We start from the raw sequence: 19,686 nt of genomic DNA on the forward strand, positions 1-19,686 counted from the left end.
AGGTGCTGTTGTGCGTTCTTTACCACACTGTTTGTGTGAGTGGACCATTTCAGATTGTCAGGGATGTGTACGCCACGGAAGCGTTCCACATTTTCCACTGCGGCCCCATCGATGTGGACAGGGGGGTACTCCCTCTGCTGTTTTGTTGGCGTTGAGTGAGAGGTTATTTTCCTGGCACTACACTCCCAGGGCCCTCACCTCCCTGTAGGCTGTCTCGTCATTGTTGGAAATCAGGCCTGCTACTGTTGTGTCGTCTGCATACTTGACGATTGAGTTGGAGGTGTGCTTGGCCACGCAGTAATGGGTGAACAGGGAGTACAGGAGGGTGCCCCTGTGTTGAGGATCAGCGAAGTGGAGGTGTTGTTTCCAACCTTCACCACCTATGGGTGCCCTGTCAGGAAGTCCAGGACCCATTTGTGCAGGGCGGGGTTCAGACCTTGGGCCCCAAGCTTAATGATGAGCTTGGAGGGTAGTATGGTGTTGAATGCTAAGCTATAGTCCATGAACAGCATTCTTGTCCAGATGGGATTGGGCAGTGTGATGGCGATTGCGTAGTCTTTGGATCTATTGGGGCGGTATGCAAATTGAAGTGGGTCTATGGATTAAGGTAGAGGTGATATGATCCTTGCCTCTCAAAGCACTTCGTGATGACAGAGGTGAGTACTATGGGGCGATAGTAATTTAGTTGAGTTACCTTTGCTTTCTTGGGTACAGGAACAGTGGTGGACATTTTGAAGTGGGGACAGCAGACTGGGATAGGAAGAGATTGAATATGTCCCTAAACACTCCGATGGCTTAGTCAAGTCGGCCACGGAGAATGACAGCCCACAGTCCTCGGGAGCGGGCCGCGTCGGTGGCACTGTGTTTTCATCAAAGCGGGCAAAGAATGTGTTTAGCTTGTCCAGGAGGAAGATGTCGGAGTCTGCGACGTGTCTGGTTTTCCCTTTGTAATCCGTGGTACCGGGCTACCTACAGATGAGTTTTGTGAGACTTTGGGGGTCCTAAAGCAAAACAACCGACATGTACGCGCGTTCGTCAGTCTGATTTCCATAGAGGGGTCCTATTAGTGTGTAGCCAAACTGTTCGGATGCTGCAGACAGGTTGATTGGCGGTACCGTTTTTAGATGAGCCCATACAAAAACATACCTCTAGCTTAATCAGACATATTTTTATTATGCTAATTAGATTTCAGCGGGGGCATGGAGGTCAACTCTAGGCGGTTAAATAATGCAAAAATGGCAGTTTAAACATTTAACATTTTTAAATTTGTCACATCCCTAGTCAATACAACATGCTAATTTTGTCATTGTTGGACTGTCACTGATTCCTATGTTCACACCCCTTTCCCCATCTCTCTGTGTAGGTATTCAGTGAACGTGTTCCAGCCTCCCTTCCAGTCTGGCAGAACGTCCCCAGAGGGCACCCAGTGCCGTGTTGACCTCCCCCCTCCAGCAGAGACCCATGATGGTGTGGGGCCAGGGGATGAAGCTAGGGGCGGTGGGGTGGGGGACTCTGATCAGGAGAGCCCCTTTCTGGTCCCTGAGTCTCCATTAGAAACAGCCCAGGCTTCAGCACACCCAGCCGGAGATCCAGACGCCCTCTCCACCCGCACCATAGACTCTGGCTTCTCTGAGCCCTCCTCCTGCTCCCAGGACCCCGAGGGAGAGAAGGAGACCTCCTGTGAGAAGGCTGTCAGGCCAGAAGGTAAAGGCAAGCATTGTCTGTCATTGAGTTATCGATAATATTGTTTTTAACTTCCACTTTTTCCATGCGATTTTTCACCTGACCATAGATATCTTTCATTGATCCTGTCACTCTGTGATTTGTGACTGTGTTTTCTACTGTTTGTGTGTCTAGCTGCAGTGACAGGCTACCAGCAACCATCAGAATCTGCATCCAGCCACGCTTCTCAGTTCTACATCTCCATCCTCGACTCCAACAGCAAGGAGCAGAAACTGGAGGAAAGGGGTAAGACAAGGGCCTGATAGGTCACTATCCCATACCCATCCTTTACTCCTAATGTAAGACAAAGCAGAAACGCATTGATCTGCTGTGTATTATTCAACATTATTCCGTTTACAATATGTATTTTTCAGTGTTTGTCATGTCTGTCCCTCCTCCAGAAGAGGCTGTTCTGGACCTCCCTGACGAATCCACCCTGGCACTAGTGTGGAAGAACAACGAGCGTCTCAAGGAGTATGTGCTGGTCCGGTCCAAGGAGCTGGACTTTAAGGAGGACCCTGGGTCGGTCAGTGAGACGGCCAGGGCTGGACACTTCACCCTGGAGCAGTGCCTTAACCTCTTCACTAGGCCTGAAGTGCTGGCACCAGAGGAGGCATGGTAGGAACAACACACACATATCAACATACACTAACACGCGCACATACTCAAATGTGGCCCTACAGTCACATAAAGCGATGATGCACAGTGAACATCGTCATTGTTCTCTTACTGATTTCGCAATTGTTTTGATGGATTACAAAGCTAACAGGAACTCTCCCGCTCCTCTCTCTCTCTCTCTCTCTCTCTCTCAGGTACTGTCCAAAGTGCCAGCAGCACAGGGAAGCCTCCAAGCAGCTGCTGCTGTGGCGTCTGCCCAACGTCCTCATCATCCAGCTCAAGCGCTTCTCCTTCCGCAGCTTCATCTGGAGGGACAAGATCAACGACATGGTCGACTTCCCTGTCAGGTAAAAATGACATGCACAGACGTTAAAGTGTCAGTTCACCCAAATAACAAAATTACTCATTGGTTTCCTTTTTTATTTATTTTATTTAACCTTTATTTAACCAGGAAGGGCTCATTGAGATTAAAATCTCTTTTTCAAGAGCGCCCTGGCCAAGATAGGCAGCACCAAGTCATTACAAATGATTACAGACAGACAACATGAAAAAACGACAAGTAATCTAGTAAAAACCATTGAATTCACAAGAGTATAAAACAGCAAATTAAAAACATTGACAGGTCAGGGAATCAGCCTCAAAATCCTTCATCAGTGATTTAAAAACACCAATCGGGACAAGTTCTTCCAGTTTAAAAGTATTTTGTAAGGTGTTCCAAGACGATGGCGCAGAGTACATAAAAGCCCTTTTACCAAATTCAGTTCAGACATTTGGAACAGTGAGCAGGATAAAGTACAGCGAACGAAGAGAGTACCCACCACATTTCTGGACAATAATAAGGTAGTAAATTCAAAATGGCTTTGTAAATAAAAGTATACCAGTGACTGAGCCTACGAGTGACTAGAGAAGGCCAGCCAACCCTGGTATACGAAGTGAGGTGGTGCGTAAGGATTTTGCAGTTTAAAATAAATCTCAAAGTGCCATGGTAAAGAGTGTCAATTGATCTCAAACACTGAGCGGAAGCATTCGTATATAAAATATCCCCATAGTCTAGTAAAGGCATAAATGTAGCTGGTACTAGCCGCCTCCTGGCTTCAAAATAAAAATAGGCCTTATTCCTAAATTAAAATCCCAATTTCAGCTTCAATTTTTTTTGTACGTTGTTGAATATGCAATTTAAAAGAGAGGCCGTCATCAATTAAAATTCCAAGATATTTATATAATTTCCCTGTAAGCAGTCTATGGACAAGGTATTACAGCAATCCATGCTTTGGTTTAGTTTTCTGGCACTGTTTCCACACGCTAACGTTTTAGCATTTGTGGCACGAATCCCATTCAAGCCGTGGGACTGCTACTAGCATTTTTTGCTCATGTCTAAATCATCCAAAAGTGTCTCATTGATTGTGGAGAGATTATTTGAAGATAATGCATAAAAAAATGCTCTCATCTGTCCCATGACTTGAATGGGATTTGTGCCACAAATGCTAAAACTTTAGCACGTGGAAACGGTGCCAGGGAAACTAAACCAAAGCATGGATTGCTGTCATACCTTGTCTATAGATTACAGGGTAAGAAACCGATATATAATTGTGTAATTTGGGTGAACTATCCCTTTAATATATCACACCCTTTATACTACCCTTCACACCACTCGATGACTTGGGTTGAATTCCCTCATACGACAAGGTTTCACGGCATGTTTTCTTGTCTTTCAGGAACCTGGACCTCAGTAAGTTCTGTATTGGTCAGAAGGATGACATGCAGCAGCCGCCAATCTATGACCTCTATGCTGTCATTAATCACTACGGGGGTATGATCGGAGGTCACTACACAGCCTACGCACGCCTGCCCAGTGCCCAGAACAGCCAGCGCAGTGATGTCGGTGAGTGGTTGACTGAAATAGGCTTCACATTAGTATACACTGAGGATACAACAAATTCTCAGTGTATACTCAGACCAGGTGAGGGATACTCAGACCACCTGTTAAATCCACTTAAATCAGTGTCGATGAAGGGGAGGAGACAGGTTAAAGAAGGATTTTTAAGCCTTGAGACATGAAGGGGCAAGAGAAAAGATTTAAGTGCCTTTGAACAGGGTAGGTGCCAGGCGCACCGGTTTGTGTCAAGAACTGCAACGCTGCTGGGTTTTTTCAAGCTCAACAGTTTCTCGTGTGTATCAAGAATGGTCCACGATCCAAAGGACATCCAGCCAACTTGACACAACTATGGGAATTGGAGAATTGGAGTAAACATGGGCCAGCATCCCTGTGGAACACCATTTAGAGTCCATGCCCTGATGAATTGAGGCTGTTCTGAGAGCAAAAGGGGGGTGCAACTCTGCTAGGAAGGTGTACCTAATGTTTGGTACTGTATACTCGGTGTATATTGTATTTCTGTCCATGGCAAACATTGGTTTAAACATATGTTTCTTGTGTTTTGTTCATACTAATGTACTTGGGGGGGAGAACTAAACTAAACTCTTCGTCCTTTCTCTTGCCCAGGCTGGCGTCTGTTTGATGACAGCACAGTGACGACAGTTGAGGAGAACCAGGTGGTGACACGCTACGCCTACGTGCTGTTCTACCGCCGCCGCAACTCCCCCGTGGAACGACCACCTCGCTTCCTAGGGCCCCTCGGGGTCGAGTCCCCCACCGCTGCAGGAGCCACCGCCAGCCAGGTGAGAGTGCCCATCTTTACCTTTCAGAGACCCCTCCCCAGGATCCATTATATGGTGGTAGGAGGAGAGCATCTTCAAGGTGTAGTGCAGCAGGAGTATATTCAATTAAACTTTCTTGGGGTATATTGTCATTTTTTTCCAACATTTTTTTATTACATGTTCACCACTTGAGTAAGAAATGTAGTACTGTGTTAATCTATTCCTCTTCATGGGGAGATATTTGATCGCTTGCTTGTGGTCCTTTTAGAGAAATGATCTCCGATGCCAAGGGGATAATGTGTGTGTCTGCTTCTAAAGCTATGGATGAGAGCAAGAGGTTTAATCTAATTTCATTGCTCTCAAGGCCATTGGTTTGTTCATCAAAAGTGTTTGATACAAGATCAGCTGTTTCTAAGTTGAATAGGTGCTTGGAGAAAAATCTGTTCACACTAACAACTTATTGTCCTATGCACAATTTTGAAGTGACAGACATTGGCTTTCTCCTGACTCTTTGGTCTGATCTGTATTGGCATTTAAGATGTATTGTATTCTGTCCAAATGCTGAAAAAGAAATTAATTGCCAGAATTAATAAGTTGGGGCTGTGTGTATTCACCATCAAATCAAACTTTTGTGCAAGTGGTCTGTTCATGCCTATGAGAAAGATTGGGTGTATGGTACATTTTCTCTTGAACTCATTAGTTTATATTGGGGGGTTGGAATCTGTCTAAATATGTGTGATTTAATTAATCTATTGGCTAACTCTTATGAGAAAAGCACCCCTCTCACATCGCTCTGAGCTGTCCTCATGCTGTGTATGCCATGTGAATGAGTGAGGGGCGTCTTGGTTAATTAGTCAGAACCGCAGTAATGTATTCCTTGAAAGAGTCTGGCTTGTCCTTGACCCTATGGCAGGGGTAGGCAACTCCATTCAGCTGCTGGACGATTTTTGACAAAGTGGATGGTCGGGGGGCCGGAACATAATTTACAAAGCAAATTGACTACAACTAAGTCCACAAAGAGATTGTTCTTTTCAAACAATCATTTCAATCATTGATTATGCTGAATTCCCCCCCTCCCCTTTGGGTGGCCAAAAGAAACCACCTGTTGCCGACCCCTGCCCCTGGAAGTCTGGCTGTGGTGAGGGGACTGTGCTTTAGAACCAAGCCTTTCCCAGAAGCTGACACAGGTTTCCGCCATCGCAGGCCTCTCTAATATGGCAGGAACTGGAGGAGGAAGAAGAGGGTCTTGAAGAGGGCCCCCGGGGCCTGTTCCGCACCAGCCTGGGGAGAAGAGCAGCCAGGAGGAGGGAGGAGGAGGGGGTGGAGGGGCAGGTGCGACGGCGGCGCCAAAGGATCTCAGATTATTCCGATGATGACTGCGTACGATATTTGGTCCTGGGCACCTTGGCTGCTCTGCTAGCGTTGTTCCTGGACCTGATCTACCCCCTGCTCTACTGAGCCAACTGGGGCTAAGTGGCCAGTCTCACACCCCATTACATACACACCCCAATACAGATGCACATGAAAGCTTATACACTGAGAAATTAAGTCAAATTTATTGCACTTTAAATTGTCTATGCCATTATTTATATATATTTTTTATTGTTTAGTATTTGTAGATGGCCTATAAATTAACATTCTGCTAAACACTTTGAAATTAAACAAACATATCCTTTAATAACATATACACATATCCTTTAATCAATTCTATGCATCGTTAAAGAGAAACCGACTGAGCTGCTACTAGAATTTGTTCTTAACTGACTTGCCTAGTTAAATAAAGATTCAATTAAACAAAATAGTTACTTTGCTCAGCATGGCTTTGCCTAGTTGACTTTTTTTGTTGCGTACTGCAGTCCATCATTTAGGCCCTTCTAAACTACCCTATATTCTAGTTCAACATACCAAAACAGGTCTCAACTGTACTCTCCCATTTATTTGTGTTCCTCCCAAGTCTCTCACCATGTAGGTTTTTTTTGTACTAAAATATGAAATGCACATTTAGAAATGGATAGGCCCATCTTTTGCACAAGTAATGCTGCTGAGATGACTTGAAGGCTATAGCGTTGAAGTACTACTGTAATAATAAGGGGTAGAACTGCACTCAGAAATGTCCTCCTTAACACCACCCTGGTCATTTGTATGTTGGCGATATCTGCTTGCTTGAACAATCATGACTTTGTACTGTAGCCTGAAGACAGTTAACATTGTGTTTTTGCCTTCTCAATGAATAGTGTTATAGACTCACTAAGCTATTAAATGCCTTAGCTTTTTCCTGTTTGTCACGTTGCTGATTATTTTAGATTTTATGTAGTCAACAGCTCTTAATTCAGCAGGTTTGTTTATTTCTGCCCATTTAATTTGACTTATCCCTGTCATACTTGTATTGGAACTGTTTTCTCTTTGTTTCATGAAAGCCATTAAAGCAGAAGCAACCTTTTTAATGTGCTGCTTTGCATCACACTTTGGTGAAGTAGCTAGCTATGTCCGAGCTGTATGACTGTTTGAGAAGCACCCTCTAAAGTGCACTAATGTACAGTTTAAACAGTTCCTAGCTTAGCAGGGATTTAATGACACTAGGACAGAGGCTGTCCGTCTCTCAATATAAGTTGCTCCAACGTTTCATGATTATCGGTGCTGCTGGTATATAGACTACGCCCTGTAACAGTGTTGTAGTGATATGTTCAAGTCTTAGGGATTTCACAGTGCATTCTGTCATGTCTCTCCCTTGTAGGTGTGTTTTCAGAGCTGAGTCTAGTCACTATATCTGCTTTAAATTCCCAGTATGTGTCCGGGCACATATACATTGATTTATGCAACCGTGATGGTATGCAGTATGTATTTCATCTCATTCTTACAATGAATTATACTGGCTGTATTTTGAAAGATGCATCTTGAAAATGTAATCGCTGACATGCAAAACATTTTGGGACTATATCAACAATGGACGAATGAAATAAATACCAAAAGATTTTAGGTAGATTTTTCCTTTTAAGAGCGCTCTGTCATTGGAATAGTTGCTATTATTTAAAAAGAAATGCATTTCCCCAGAAATGTGTTCAGGTACTTCAATCTCAATGATGCTCCAATAAACAAGCACTTAAATTGTCAACCTTATGCTGTGTTAATTAATATTATTTTTCAATCAGTTACTGTCGGGAATCTTTCAGATATTATTTCAAACAGGGAAATTATGTTTTCCCAGCTTTTATTTTTGCTGCAAGGAGTGGTCAGACTGTCAGTCCAGTGTTTTTGCTTTTGCATTGTTTACAGACAGGTCTGGTCTTCCTGTCAGGGAGCTGGTCCAGAAAAGGCATGATTGATTTACACTGGTTTATTTTACAGGCCTCTAGCCAGGCCCTCTTTGGGACAGACCTGGACCCTGAAGGACCCCCTCCGCTGATCCCAGAAGTGACCTCTGAGCTGTTTGCACACTCTGGAGAATGTGCTACTCCGTCCTACAGCAACATGGAGGAGGTGGACTAGGGCATAGCTGAGGCGCCACCGACACGGCGTAAAGTTCCAGTTGTGGAAATATTCTCCTCAGTAAAAGACACTTCAGTGCTTACTAATTAACTCGGCATCTTTAGGGTGTCCCTCACTGGTGCAATGCTAGAAATTAAAGAACTGGTTCTGTGGCCGAAAGACCAGCACATGTACCCGTCACCACAGATGCGGTGGACAGACCCACAGACTCACACATTTTCCACGTTCATCTGTATTTACACAACAACCGATCCAGACCAACTCATACTGTATATGTAGTAATATCCATGCAATGTATTTCCTTACACATACTAAGCGCACACACGCATACAAATGGCATGTTTGCACATACAACAAAAGCCTCCACCCCCCTGTTGTCCTAGAGCCTCTGGGTTGCAGCCCATTGTTGGCTGATAGAATGCACCTTTGTTTGGGTATCCCCTAAAATGCCACTTTAAATGACACCTATTTATCCCATGATCATGCTTTGGCTCAGAGGTCACAAAGGGAAGTCGCCAACACCAAACTAATTTCCCCCCCAGAACAACAACCTGTTGTGAATGAGGGGAAACCGTGAGGTGGGAGGATGGGAGATGTGTGTGTAAGCATTTGTTTTTATTTGATACTTCTCATTGAGGTATTGCCTGGTCTGATGTGTTTTGTAATTTCTGTTGGATTCTGTAAACTGGGTTGAAATTGTAGCAATTGATGTAAAAGTGTGACGGTGCAGAAATTTAAGGTAGACTCAGCGGTGTGACAGATGCAGAGAGTAAATGGCATAGTGGGTCTAATTCTGAAACTGAGTGTGGCCGCACTAGGCTAAGTTTCTCTGCTGTTTTGGGGCCTTGGCTACCACACTGTGAACAGCCTGAAGCGAACCCGTGCAGATACAGTGTGACCGTGTGAGAGCAAAGTGTTGCATGGTGGGGTCCCTAATAAATACTAAAGTGTTGCATCTCGCTCATCTCTCTGGTGCTGCTTATGGCCACGTCATTTCACAGAGTCTACCATTTTAAGTTTTTAACAAGTTACTGTCTTTCTGTTTACTACTTTCATACTCACCTGGATTTAGTTGCTTTCCTTTAGATTTATTTTATTTTTACTTGGTAAATTATCCAATCCTGTGGATGCAATTTTTGGCAAGATACCGGCTTGATATACACTGAAATGTGCATGTTGATACACAGTAGCACTAGAATAGAATGCGGTTACCTCTCCTGCTACATATCTTTATTTCTGTTTGAGTGGACTGTCTTGTACACCCCTCTCCTCCCTTCCTTTGTAATGGACTGCATATATAAAGTCGGGATTAATGAGAATGCTGCTGTGAATATAATAAATGGTTTAATATAAATAAAACCCTTTTTTGAGAAGCGCTAAAAGGTTGTTTGTGTACACACTGATTCAGTAGTAACGTGAATGAAGTTTCCTGGCAGAGAATAGTTTGGGAACGTTTCATTTTTCACCAAATCAGATATTTCTTTTTAGCCTCAGTATGTGTATGTTTTGTGAAGTTGTTGGTACTCCAACCTGCACTGCTCCTCTAGATGGCGCTTCTTACTGTATTTACTTGCAGACGCCACACTACAGTAAGAGAAGAAGAAACGGCGTTAAAGAATAAGGAAGTAAAAAAACATTTTCTGACGTCGACGGAAAAGCCGGAGTGTGGTATTTATATGTGACTAGTTGTACCAACTTAGACAGCTCTTTTAAAATATGTTTTGCAAAAAGAACCTGTTTTGACAAGTGTAATAGCTGTCTTATAGCCATGTAGCTAGTTAGCTACAAATACAGCTACTGTTGTGGACGAAGAGGTTCTGGTTTCAGTCACTTGCCTTAACCCTCTGGCTATTATCAATGACAACTTGGTTAGCAAGCCAACGTTAGTCAAAGAAAATCAGGTTTCCACAACCGATAATTCGAGAGTGGAGCCACATAATGGCATACTGCGATAAGACAGGTGATCATCCCTCAGCTTCTCTAAACAATGAGGACAGTCGTAATGGACATGACCCGGCGACAGATAAGCACCCGACTCCACACTCCAAAGGAAATGCGAACGATTGCTGTGCCACTGAAGAAGCCCGAACAGTGTCTGTCCCTCATGGGTTGTGTGTAAAGAAGAAAAAGCTTGTCCTTCACGTTGACCTCAATAACACCATCTTGGTGTCTGATGCTGTGACAAGTCAAGGAACTATTGCAGCTTTGGATTACTTTATTTCCACAGTGACATGGGGACAAATGAGTAAACAAGGTAAGACCAGGTTGCAATATAAGTAACAAGCCTCTGAGTGGCCAGGCGACCTCAGTCTAAAAGGTCACTTAGTTCCTACATGTAGACAGTTTTTTATTTGAAGTAGTGGTCTATGAAAATTAAACAACATATTTCTCAAGGAGCAAATGCACCACTTACAATGTAGTGGCACACCTCTATCCTTTTTCTATAAATGACATGAGAATTCAATAAGTGGAGTCATTACTGTGCCTACCTGCCATGGTGATGTCATTGTTGTGTGCAATTGCTTAACACCTGCTTCTTTATCTGCTCTGTAGGTAAGTGGATGTGGATGAGTGACTCACCTTCCCTACTTCCACCATGTGAGGGCGCTGTCAGCTACTACTCCCAGTTTGGCCGGGTGGCAGGTTTCACCAGCTCCACTGCAGGTCGGCGGTTCCGGGGCGTGCTGGATGAGCACCTGGCGATGCTGCGATGGCCGAAGGAGCTGAAGGGGGACAAGGAGCTGGCTGTGAAGGGGGAGGATGGGCAGCTGTACCACTGGATCTTGCCCTCCTTCTTCCAGCTACTGAAAGACCTGGTGACGGAAGGGAGGGACTTTGCTATCCTGTTCCGCACTTTTGGCTCTGACCTTCCCCGCGTGCTGTCTGCAGTGTCCCGTGCCCTCACTCAGGGCTCCCACCCACTCTTCCCTGACCTTCCAGCACTTAAGGTAAATTAAAGTAAAAAATAAAAGTGACAATAAAATAACAATGATGAGGCTATATACAGGGGATACCGGTACCGAGTCAATGTGGTGGGGTACAGGGTAGTTGAGGTAATTTGTACATGTAGGTATGGTTAAAGTGACTATGCATAATAAACAGCAAGTAGCATCAGTGAAAAAAACTAAAAGGGGGGTCAATGCAAATAGTGGCCATTTGATTAATTGTTCTTATGGCTTGGGGGTAGAAGCTGTTAAGGAACCTTTTGAACCTAGACTTGGCGCTCCGGTACCGCTTGCTGTGCGGTAGCAGAGAGTCTATATCTGTGACTTGGGTGACTGGAGTCTTTGACCATTTTGATGAGTGCTTTGGGTTGTGGGTGTGATGCTGGATGTGGTGTCACTAGGACAATAGCAATAATGACTGTTGTGCTGGCATTTTACCAAGCTCTTACTCACAGGCTACCATATTAAATGGGCACATTGCTCTTATCATAATCACTACTGTTAGCTAACCTGCCAATAGCCCAGTACTTGCAATCATTACTCATTGTGGGCTGCTCTCTGTTGCAGCTTGTCATTGAGAGGGTGACACCCTGTTACAGGTGGATGTGCTACTGAGAGTGAGTCATAGTCCTTTGAGAGAAATTATGTTCTTCCTCCTCTGCCTGATTTGAAGAGGTCAACCGCAATCACAATTATAGACCCATTTTTAAGCTTGGGCCAAGTCTGTTTCATCTGAAAGACTACAGTTAGTGTGTGTGCGCATCTGGGCTTGTGTGTGTGTGTTTGTGAGGTTGTGGCAGTGGGATATAGGGGTCAAAAATCTGATCTGTAAACTTGTTCCCAGATGTTGGAACAGTGCCCTGTTCAGAAAGTCATTCACAGTAAGATGTAGGGTGGGTGGTGCGACTCCCCTGGGTATAGAGTGTGCCTGCAGTCTCTTCTCAGCCCCCTCAGTGTGATCTTGTACCAGTTCGTTTACTGGAGCAGAACACATCGATTTCTGCTAGGAGGAGGCTCAAAGGCTGCTACGGCACACAGTTAGCTGCAATAAAAAAAAGAAGCATCCAGATGATGACTTATTCAAACTGTCTCCTGTCAAGGGCTATTTGTGTAAGGCACAGAGATTGAGGGTGAAGAGATTGATTGTGAAAGAAGATAATTTGATTTAGCAGGTTTGGAACTTGCATGACCTGTAAGCTTAATTGTTTCCTCTGATTCTAAAATGATAGCTATGCTGAATTAGAGGATTTCCATCATTTCTGCTAGATACCTGATACCTGATACATCTCTAATACGCTGCTGGTCAGAGAGAGATAAGATGCTAAAGCCAGCTGTGTTCTTTCTGCTCCCTCCCCAGCTGAGTGTGAATGAGACGCCAGGCCAGATCCGCTGCAGTAAGAAGGGGGCGGTCCTGACCCGGGCAGAGGAGCGTCTGTCGACCCGTGACGGGGAGCGAGCCCTGTACCAGTACCTCAGCTCTGTCCAGTGCCTGGGGGGCTTCCAGGACCATTTTGACTGGTAGGTGGACTTTTTTTTCCCAAAAGACTAGTGGCTAGCCTAATCACACCAATGAAGGCACTCGAGTATTGGAGGTGCCCTAGTTTTCGGGCAAGCTCATAAATCCATCTTTCAATAAGTAATTTAGTCCAAGTTTGAGTTTTAATGGAGAAGTTCTTTCTGTATTGTCCTCAGTGAAAGTTTCAGTCTCGTTGATGTAGTCATGACTAGAGGTCGACCGATTAGGATTTTTCAACGCCGATACCAATTATTGGAGGACCAAAAATAGCCGATACCGATTAATCGGACGATTTTATTTATTTATTTATTTGTAATAATGACAATTACAACAATACGATTAACACTTTTATTTTAACTTAATATAATACATCAATAAAATCAATTTAGCCTCAAATAAATAATGAAACATGTTCAATTAAATAATGCAAAAACAAAGTGTTGGAGAAGAAAGTAAAAGTGCAAAATGTGCCATGTAAAGAAAGCTAACGTTTAAGTTCCTTGCTCAGAACATGAGAACATAGGAAAGCTGGTGGTTCCTTTTAACACGAGTCTTCAATATTCCCAGGTAAGAAGTTTTAGGTTGAGGTTATTATAGGAATTATAGGACTATTTCTCTCTATACCATTTGTTTTTCATATACCTTTGACTATTGGATGTTCTTATAGGCACTTTAGTATTGCCAGTGTAACAGTATAGCTTCCGTCCCTCTCCCCGCCACTACCTGGGCTCGAACCAGGAACAAATCGACAACAGCCACCCTCGAAGCATCGTTACCCATCGCTCCACAAAAGCCGCGGCAACTACTTCAAGGTCTCAGAGCGAGTTACGTCACCGATTGAAACGCTATTAGCGCGCACCCCGCTAACTAGCTAGCCATTTCACATCGGTTACACCAGCCTAATCTCGGGAGTTGATAGGCTTGAAGTCATAAACAGCTCAATGCTTGAAGCACAGGGAAGAGCTGCTGGCAAACGCACGAGAGTGCTGTTTGAATGAATGCTTATGAGCCTGCTGCTGCCTACCACCGCTCAGTCAGACTGCTCTATCAAATATCAAATCATAGACTTAATTATAACATAATAACACACCGAAATACGAGCCTTAGTTTCCGGATTTGACCATATTAATGACCTATCATTTTGAAAACAAAACGTTTATTCTTTCAGTGAAATACGGAACCGTTCCGTATTTTATCTAACGGGTGGCATCCATTAGTCTGAATATTCCTGTTACATTGCACTCCCTTCAAGCTTAAAAATATGCTAATACGAATCATTGATTCGACTTATATACTGAGTAAAAAACATTAAGGACACCTGCTCTTTCCATAACAGACTGACCAGGTGAATGCTATGATCCATTATTGATGTAACTTCAATGTTATGTCATAATTACGTACAATTCTGGCAAATTAGTTCGCAACGAGCCAGGCGGCCCAAACTGTTGCATATACCCTGACTCTGACTCTGCAATTAACGCAAGAGAAGTGACACAATATCCCTAGTTTAATATTGCCTGCTAACTTGGATTTCTTTTAACTAAATATGCAGGTTTTAAGAAAGGCATTGATGTTTATGTTTAGGTACATTCGTGCAACGATTGCGCTTTTTGCGCAAATGTGCTTTTGTTAAATCATCCCCCGTTTGGCGAAGTTGGTCTTCACACAGTTTGCAACGAGCCAGGCGGCCCAAACTGCTGCATATAGCCTGACTCTATTGCACAGAACGCAAGAGAAGAGACACAATTTCCCTAGTTAAAAGAAATTCATGTTAGCAGGCAATGTTAACTAAATATGCAGGTTTAAAAATATATACTTGTGTGTATTGATTTTAAGAAATGCATTGATGTTTATGGTTAGGTACACATTGGTGCAACAACAGTGCTTTTTTCGTGAATGCGCTTGTTAAATCACCCGTTTGTCGAAGAAGGCTGTGATTCAATGATAAATTAACAGGCACCGCATCGATTATATGCAACGCAGGACAAGCTAGATAAACTAGTTATATCATCAACATTAACCATGTGTAGTTAACTAGTGATTATGTTAAGATTGATTATTTTTATAAGATACGTTTAATGCTAGCTAGCTTCTTGCTGCACTCACATAACACATAGTCAGCCTGCCATGCAGTCTCCTTGTGGAGTGCAATGTAATCGGCCGTGATCGGTGTTCAAAAATGCAGATTACCGATTGTTACGAAAACTTGAAATCGACCCTAATTAATTGGCCATTCAGATTAATCGGTCAACCTCTAGTCAGGACACTGGGCTCTCTATCTGTAGGTGGGCCAGGAACACCTACTCCATCCTGGGAGGGAAACCTCTGTGGGTGGACCCCTTCGACCAGGATGTCCAGCACATCTTCATCGATGACAACATTCGACAGAATGACAAAGACACCATTGTCCACCCAAAGGTGTGTTTTTGCTTCGGTTAATGTGCTTTTGGATGGTTTATGCATACTCATATGGATGTGGATTAGTTTCCCCTTGTCGATATTTTTTTTGCCTTAAATATCATGTTTCTGTTCTTGTTCCATGGTTCTGAAGGTGTTTCTAGACCGAGACGGCTCAGAGACCCGCACAGCCTCCACCTCAGAGCTGTATGACCTCTGTCTGGTCCAGAACGACCTGCTCAAGGCCATCTCAAACCCAGAGTACTTCACCCAGCGCATCAGCATCTGCCAGGAGAACTATGACAGGAACCTTCAGCAGGGGGCAGGCTACAGTGGTTTGTCTGTAGCCTAGAGGTCCAGGGTGAGAAGGGGTTGGGACAACTCAGGTCTGTAGCCTAGAGGTCCAGGGTGAGAAGGGGTTGGGACAACTCAGGTCTGTAGCCCAGAGGTCCAGGGTGAGAAGGGGTTGGGACAACTCAGGTCTGTAGCCCAGAGGTCCAGGGTGAGAAGGGGTTGGGACAACTCAGGTCTGTAGCCCAGAGGTCCAGGGTGAGAAGGTGTTGGGACAACTCAGGTCTGTAGCCCAGAGGTCCAGGGTGAGAAGGTGTTGGGACAACTCAGGTCTGTAGACTGGAGGTCTAGGGTGAGAAGGGGTTGGGACAACTCAGGTCTGTAGCCTAGAGGTCCAGGGTGAGAAGGGGTTGGGACATCTCAGGTCTGTAGCCTAGAGGTCCAGGGTGAGAAGGGGTTGGGACAACTCAGGTCTGTAGACTGGAGGTGGAAGGTAAAGGGGAGCTCCTGCAGTTGCTCCAACTCGTCCTCTAAGGTCAATATTCTCAGGGTGTGTGACACTGGCAACCAATATATTGCATATGTAGAAGGCATTATTTTGTTGCTGTTTTTAAATTCTAATATATATTTAAACAAAAAAATGGTAATTGATATAAAGGCATTGTTTATGTATACCAAAATGTGTTCAGAAAAGACTTGAATGGTCATACTTGAATGTTTCTAATATTACAAAGAGAGAGAGCTGTGTGGTTGAGCAGTAAGACTAACTGTTACAACTTAAACCATACTCTAGTCTACAGACAAATTACTTTAATATTAACCACACTTAGTATTACTGTTTGACTATTTATCATGGCAAAACAATGGATGAGTTTGACCTAATATAATTTGGGTTTATGTGGTTTGGAGTTTATTTGCACTGAAAATGACTTTACTTTCTTTGAAGCGCTCTCATGTGGATAAAAAGTATATATCCAGGGAATGTGTGTCACGCTTTCTCTTGAAGGTTTGTCATAGTGGTGGATGAGGTGTGTGGCCCCGTTACAATGTAAAGCTCTTTGGGTGTCTAGAAAAGCGCTATACACCGACTGTACAAAACACTAAGGACACCTTCCCTCGGGGCATGGACTCTACAAGGTGTCAAAAGTGTTCCACAGGGATGCTGGCCCATGTGAACGCCAATGCTTCCCACAGTTGTCAAATTTTCTGGATGTCCTTTGGGTGGTGGACCATTCTTGATACTCACAAGAAACTGTTGAGCTTGGAAAAACCCAGCAGCGTTGCAGTTCTTGACCCAAATGGTGCGCCTGGCATCTAATACCATACCCCGTTCATAGGCACTTTACCACCCTCTGAATGGCACACATACACAATCCATGTCTCAATTGTCTCGAGGCTTAAAAATCCTTCTTTAACCTAAGTTACATCAATAAGGGATCATAGCATTCACCTGGTCAGTCTCATGGAAAGAGCAGGTGTCCTTAATGTTTTTTACTCAGTATATAAGTTGAATCAATGATTCATATTAGCATATTTTTAAGCTTGAAGGGAGTGTGGCGTTTGACTACTGCAAATTTGAGACACCTTTTCAAAGTAGCACATCACAATCACCAGGATGTGGGAAATTGTGGAAGATAAAGGCGTCAGCATGCTTCAGTTCAGCTAGCACCTAGCCAAACTCAGCTTGGAGAACCGAATGAGTGTGCTCGCATACTCCCTTAAAAGACCTTTGCTTGAAAAAAGCAACAATAGTATTTTGTCCATTTTGAGACACTAGTTGTGTATATACTTCCTCAAACTGGTCAGAATAACTCAAAAAAATCGTTCATTCATTTTTATGTTTTTGCCAAGGAGATCTTAGTCATGCAATTTTACATTTAACTGTTTGGTGCAGTATTTTTCAATGAGAATTTTTTTCATGAAAACGAGTCGTCTCGTTGAATGACAACAAAGACTTAGAGTCCCTATAGTTGACCAATCACCGACCAAGAGGCGTAGACTTCAGCTACTGACTTTGGCTTGCCTCTAGAACATTGTTTTGTGTGTCCGAACAGCCGAAAAAAAAACGTAATTGATGTCCAAAACGAACAAAAACACCCCAGTGCCGTCATTATATATGCACAAACTGTTTTGGCTGGGAAGCATGCAGACGCCTTTTAAAAGCACAATCAGGCCTTTGACTGCAATTATACAAAAAGAGACATGGGGCATTGTTGCTAAGGCAAAGTCACATTTGATGGGAGATCGATTCAGATGCCAGATTGTCTGTTGGACCGACTGACCTGTTACCTTATCATGCACTCACAAAGTCAGTCTGAATGCTTGAATCTGAATATACTTAGTGTCTTTTTGTATGTCATTGTCTTACGTCAGATAGCGTGACTAATCGTCTGCACTGAGTGTCAGTTGGGGGACGAGTAACGCGTATGCGTGACGCCACCTGACGTAAGACGATGTTTGAGTGTTTCATGATGAACATTCTGAACAATCAGCTTGTGTGGTGTTCAATAAACCTCATGAGTGGAAGAAAATGTGTGTGTGTGTGTGTGTGTACTGACCAAGTATTGATCAGAGTATTACTGTCATCTAAAAGCACTATTGATTTCCCCTCAGGCCTTTTGGATACAGTTAAGTGAACATGTAAAATCAATTAACAGCCTACATGGTGAACACGAATAATGTACATTGGGGAACAAAGTGTGTGTAGGCCAGTGAAACATAGTTCTTAGAGCATTTTAGTCTGGAAAATAGTTTAGACAGATTAGTAATGGCATTGTAATACATAGTTAGCTCACTACATGTGACTGGACACTTGTAACCTGAAAGGAACATTATTGTGGAGTTGACTGCCTGGTTACTGGAAAGATATACTGTGGTCCTATCTCTGCAGACTCTTCAGCCTGGGCTTACCCAATCATCATCTCTGATCTCCAGCACAATATGTACAGGGTTGGCTAATGTGATGTAATGGACATTGTTGTTGCCTGATTGCAGCAGCAAACGCTATGTCCTTTCATTACAAGCCAAATGGGGCAGAACAGTGTGTACAGTAGGGAGACTCCCTCACTCAGAGTACAGTAGAGTGTGCATGTCCAGTGAGCTCATTGTGGTTTATGGTCTGTTCACAATACGAGGTTGCATTTAACTCCTGACTCCCAGGTAAAGGTCTCCAGGGAAATCATTAGATTTGAGTTGTAGCCTGTGTCAGATTAACTTTATAAATATAAAACCTAAATGGCATGATAGCCTATCACATACATTACAGTACATGTTTTCCCTTTGAAAGATTTGCCTTTTATGCTGTTTATTTTAGGCCCAAATAAAAAATGCACAGGGGCTTATTTAGCACTAGGTTTGAAATGGTACAAATTTTGCAATTTAAAATGTTTGGAACTGACACAAGCTACCATGTGGAAGAGAATTTAGAGACGCATTTCATTTGAGTGTCATTAGGTTCACGTTTAAAGTTATTGTCATGTGCAAGTACAGTGAAAAAACCTTGCAAGCTCTTTCCCAACAATGCAGTAATCAGTAGTATTATAAAAAAAAGTACACAAGAAAGTAAGTAAGCTATATACAGTCAGTTCCAGGGTCAGTAGCTATACACAGGGCCAGTTCCAATACCATATTTACAATGTGCAGGGATACTGGAGTGGTAGGGGTAGTTACTGTATGTATAGGGGTAGGGTGACTAGGCATCAGTATAAATGATAAACAGAGTAGCAGCAGTATATATTATGATTGTATGTGAGTGTGTGTAGAGTCAGTAGGAATGTTTGTGCGTGTTGTGTGTGTGTGAGAGAGCAAATTGTGTGTGGGTGGGAGTGTGTAGGAATCTGTGAGTGCATAGAGTCAGAGCAAAAATAGAAGGGTTAATGCAGACCGTCTGTATCCATTTTGTTAGCTATTTAGTTAGCTACTTGGCTTGGGGATAGAAGCTGTTCAAGAGCCTGTTGGTGTCAGACTTGTTTGTTGCTCCAGTACCGCTTGCCATGCGGAAGCAGAGAGAACAGTCTATGGTTTGGGTGGCTGGAGTCTTTAACAATTTCTCAGGAC

General features: G+C 43.5%; 2 protein-coding genes across 14 annotated transcripts in view; both read left to right on the plus strand.

Annotated features, from left to right (window-relative positions):
• The window catches only part of usp19 (ubiquitin specific peptidase 19), a 35,081-nt gene extending 25,218 nt beyond the window's left edge, over positions 1-9,863 (plus strand). For 7 of the 13 annotated variants that reach the window (XM_036988212.1, XM_021616012.2, XM_021616010.2 and 4 more), the window contains 8 exons: positions 1,364-1,710; positions 1,858-1,968; positions 2,097-2,340; positions 2,535-2,687; positions 4,056-4,222; positions 4,841-5,016; positions 6,199-6,327; positions 8,341-9,863. In XM_036988212.1, the coding sequence (XP_036844107.1) occupies positions 1,364-1,710; positions 1,858-1,968; positions 2,097-2,340; positions 2,535-2,687; positions 4,056-4,222; positions 4,841-5,016; positions 6,199-6,327; positions 8,341-8,481 (1,468 nt within the window). In that variant the 3' untranslated portion in view covers positions 8,482-9,863. The remainder of the gene's footprint in view (positions 1-1,363; positions 1,711-1,857; positions 1,969-2,096; positions 2,341-2,534; positions 2,688-4,055; positions 4,223-4,840; positions 5,017-6,198; positions 6,328-8,340) is intronic. The other 6 variants (XM_021616015.2, XM_021616019.2, XM_021616011.2 and 3 more) reach the window with 5 other exon arrangements.
• Positions 9,864-10,079: 216 nt separating this feature from the next.
• On the plus strand, positions 10,080-16,869 carry si:dkey-32e6.3. Its single transcript, XM_021616021.2, has 5 exons — positions 10,080-10,735; positions 11,035-11,429; positions 12,784-12,944; positions 15,228-15,360; positions 15,494-16,869. Exons 1-5 carry the CDS (start codon positions 10,420-10,422, stop codon positions 15,689-15,691), a joined length of 1,203 nt encoding a protein of 400 aa, XP_021471696.1. The 5' UTR covers positions 10,080-10,419; the 3' UTR covers positions 15,692-16,869.
• Positions 16,870-19,686: the final 2,817 nt, after the last annotated feature.

Source organism: Oncorhynchus mykiss, chromosome 9 (assembly GCF_013265735.2).
Source record: "Oncorhynchus mykiss isolate Arlee chromosome 9, USDA_OmykA_1.1, whole genome shotgun sequence".
Classification (NCBI taxonomy): domain Eukaryota; kingdom Metazoa; phylum Chordata; class Actinopteri; order Salmoniformes; family Salmonidae; genus Oncorhynchus; species Oncorhynchus mykiss.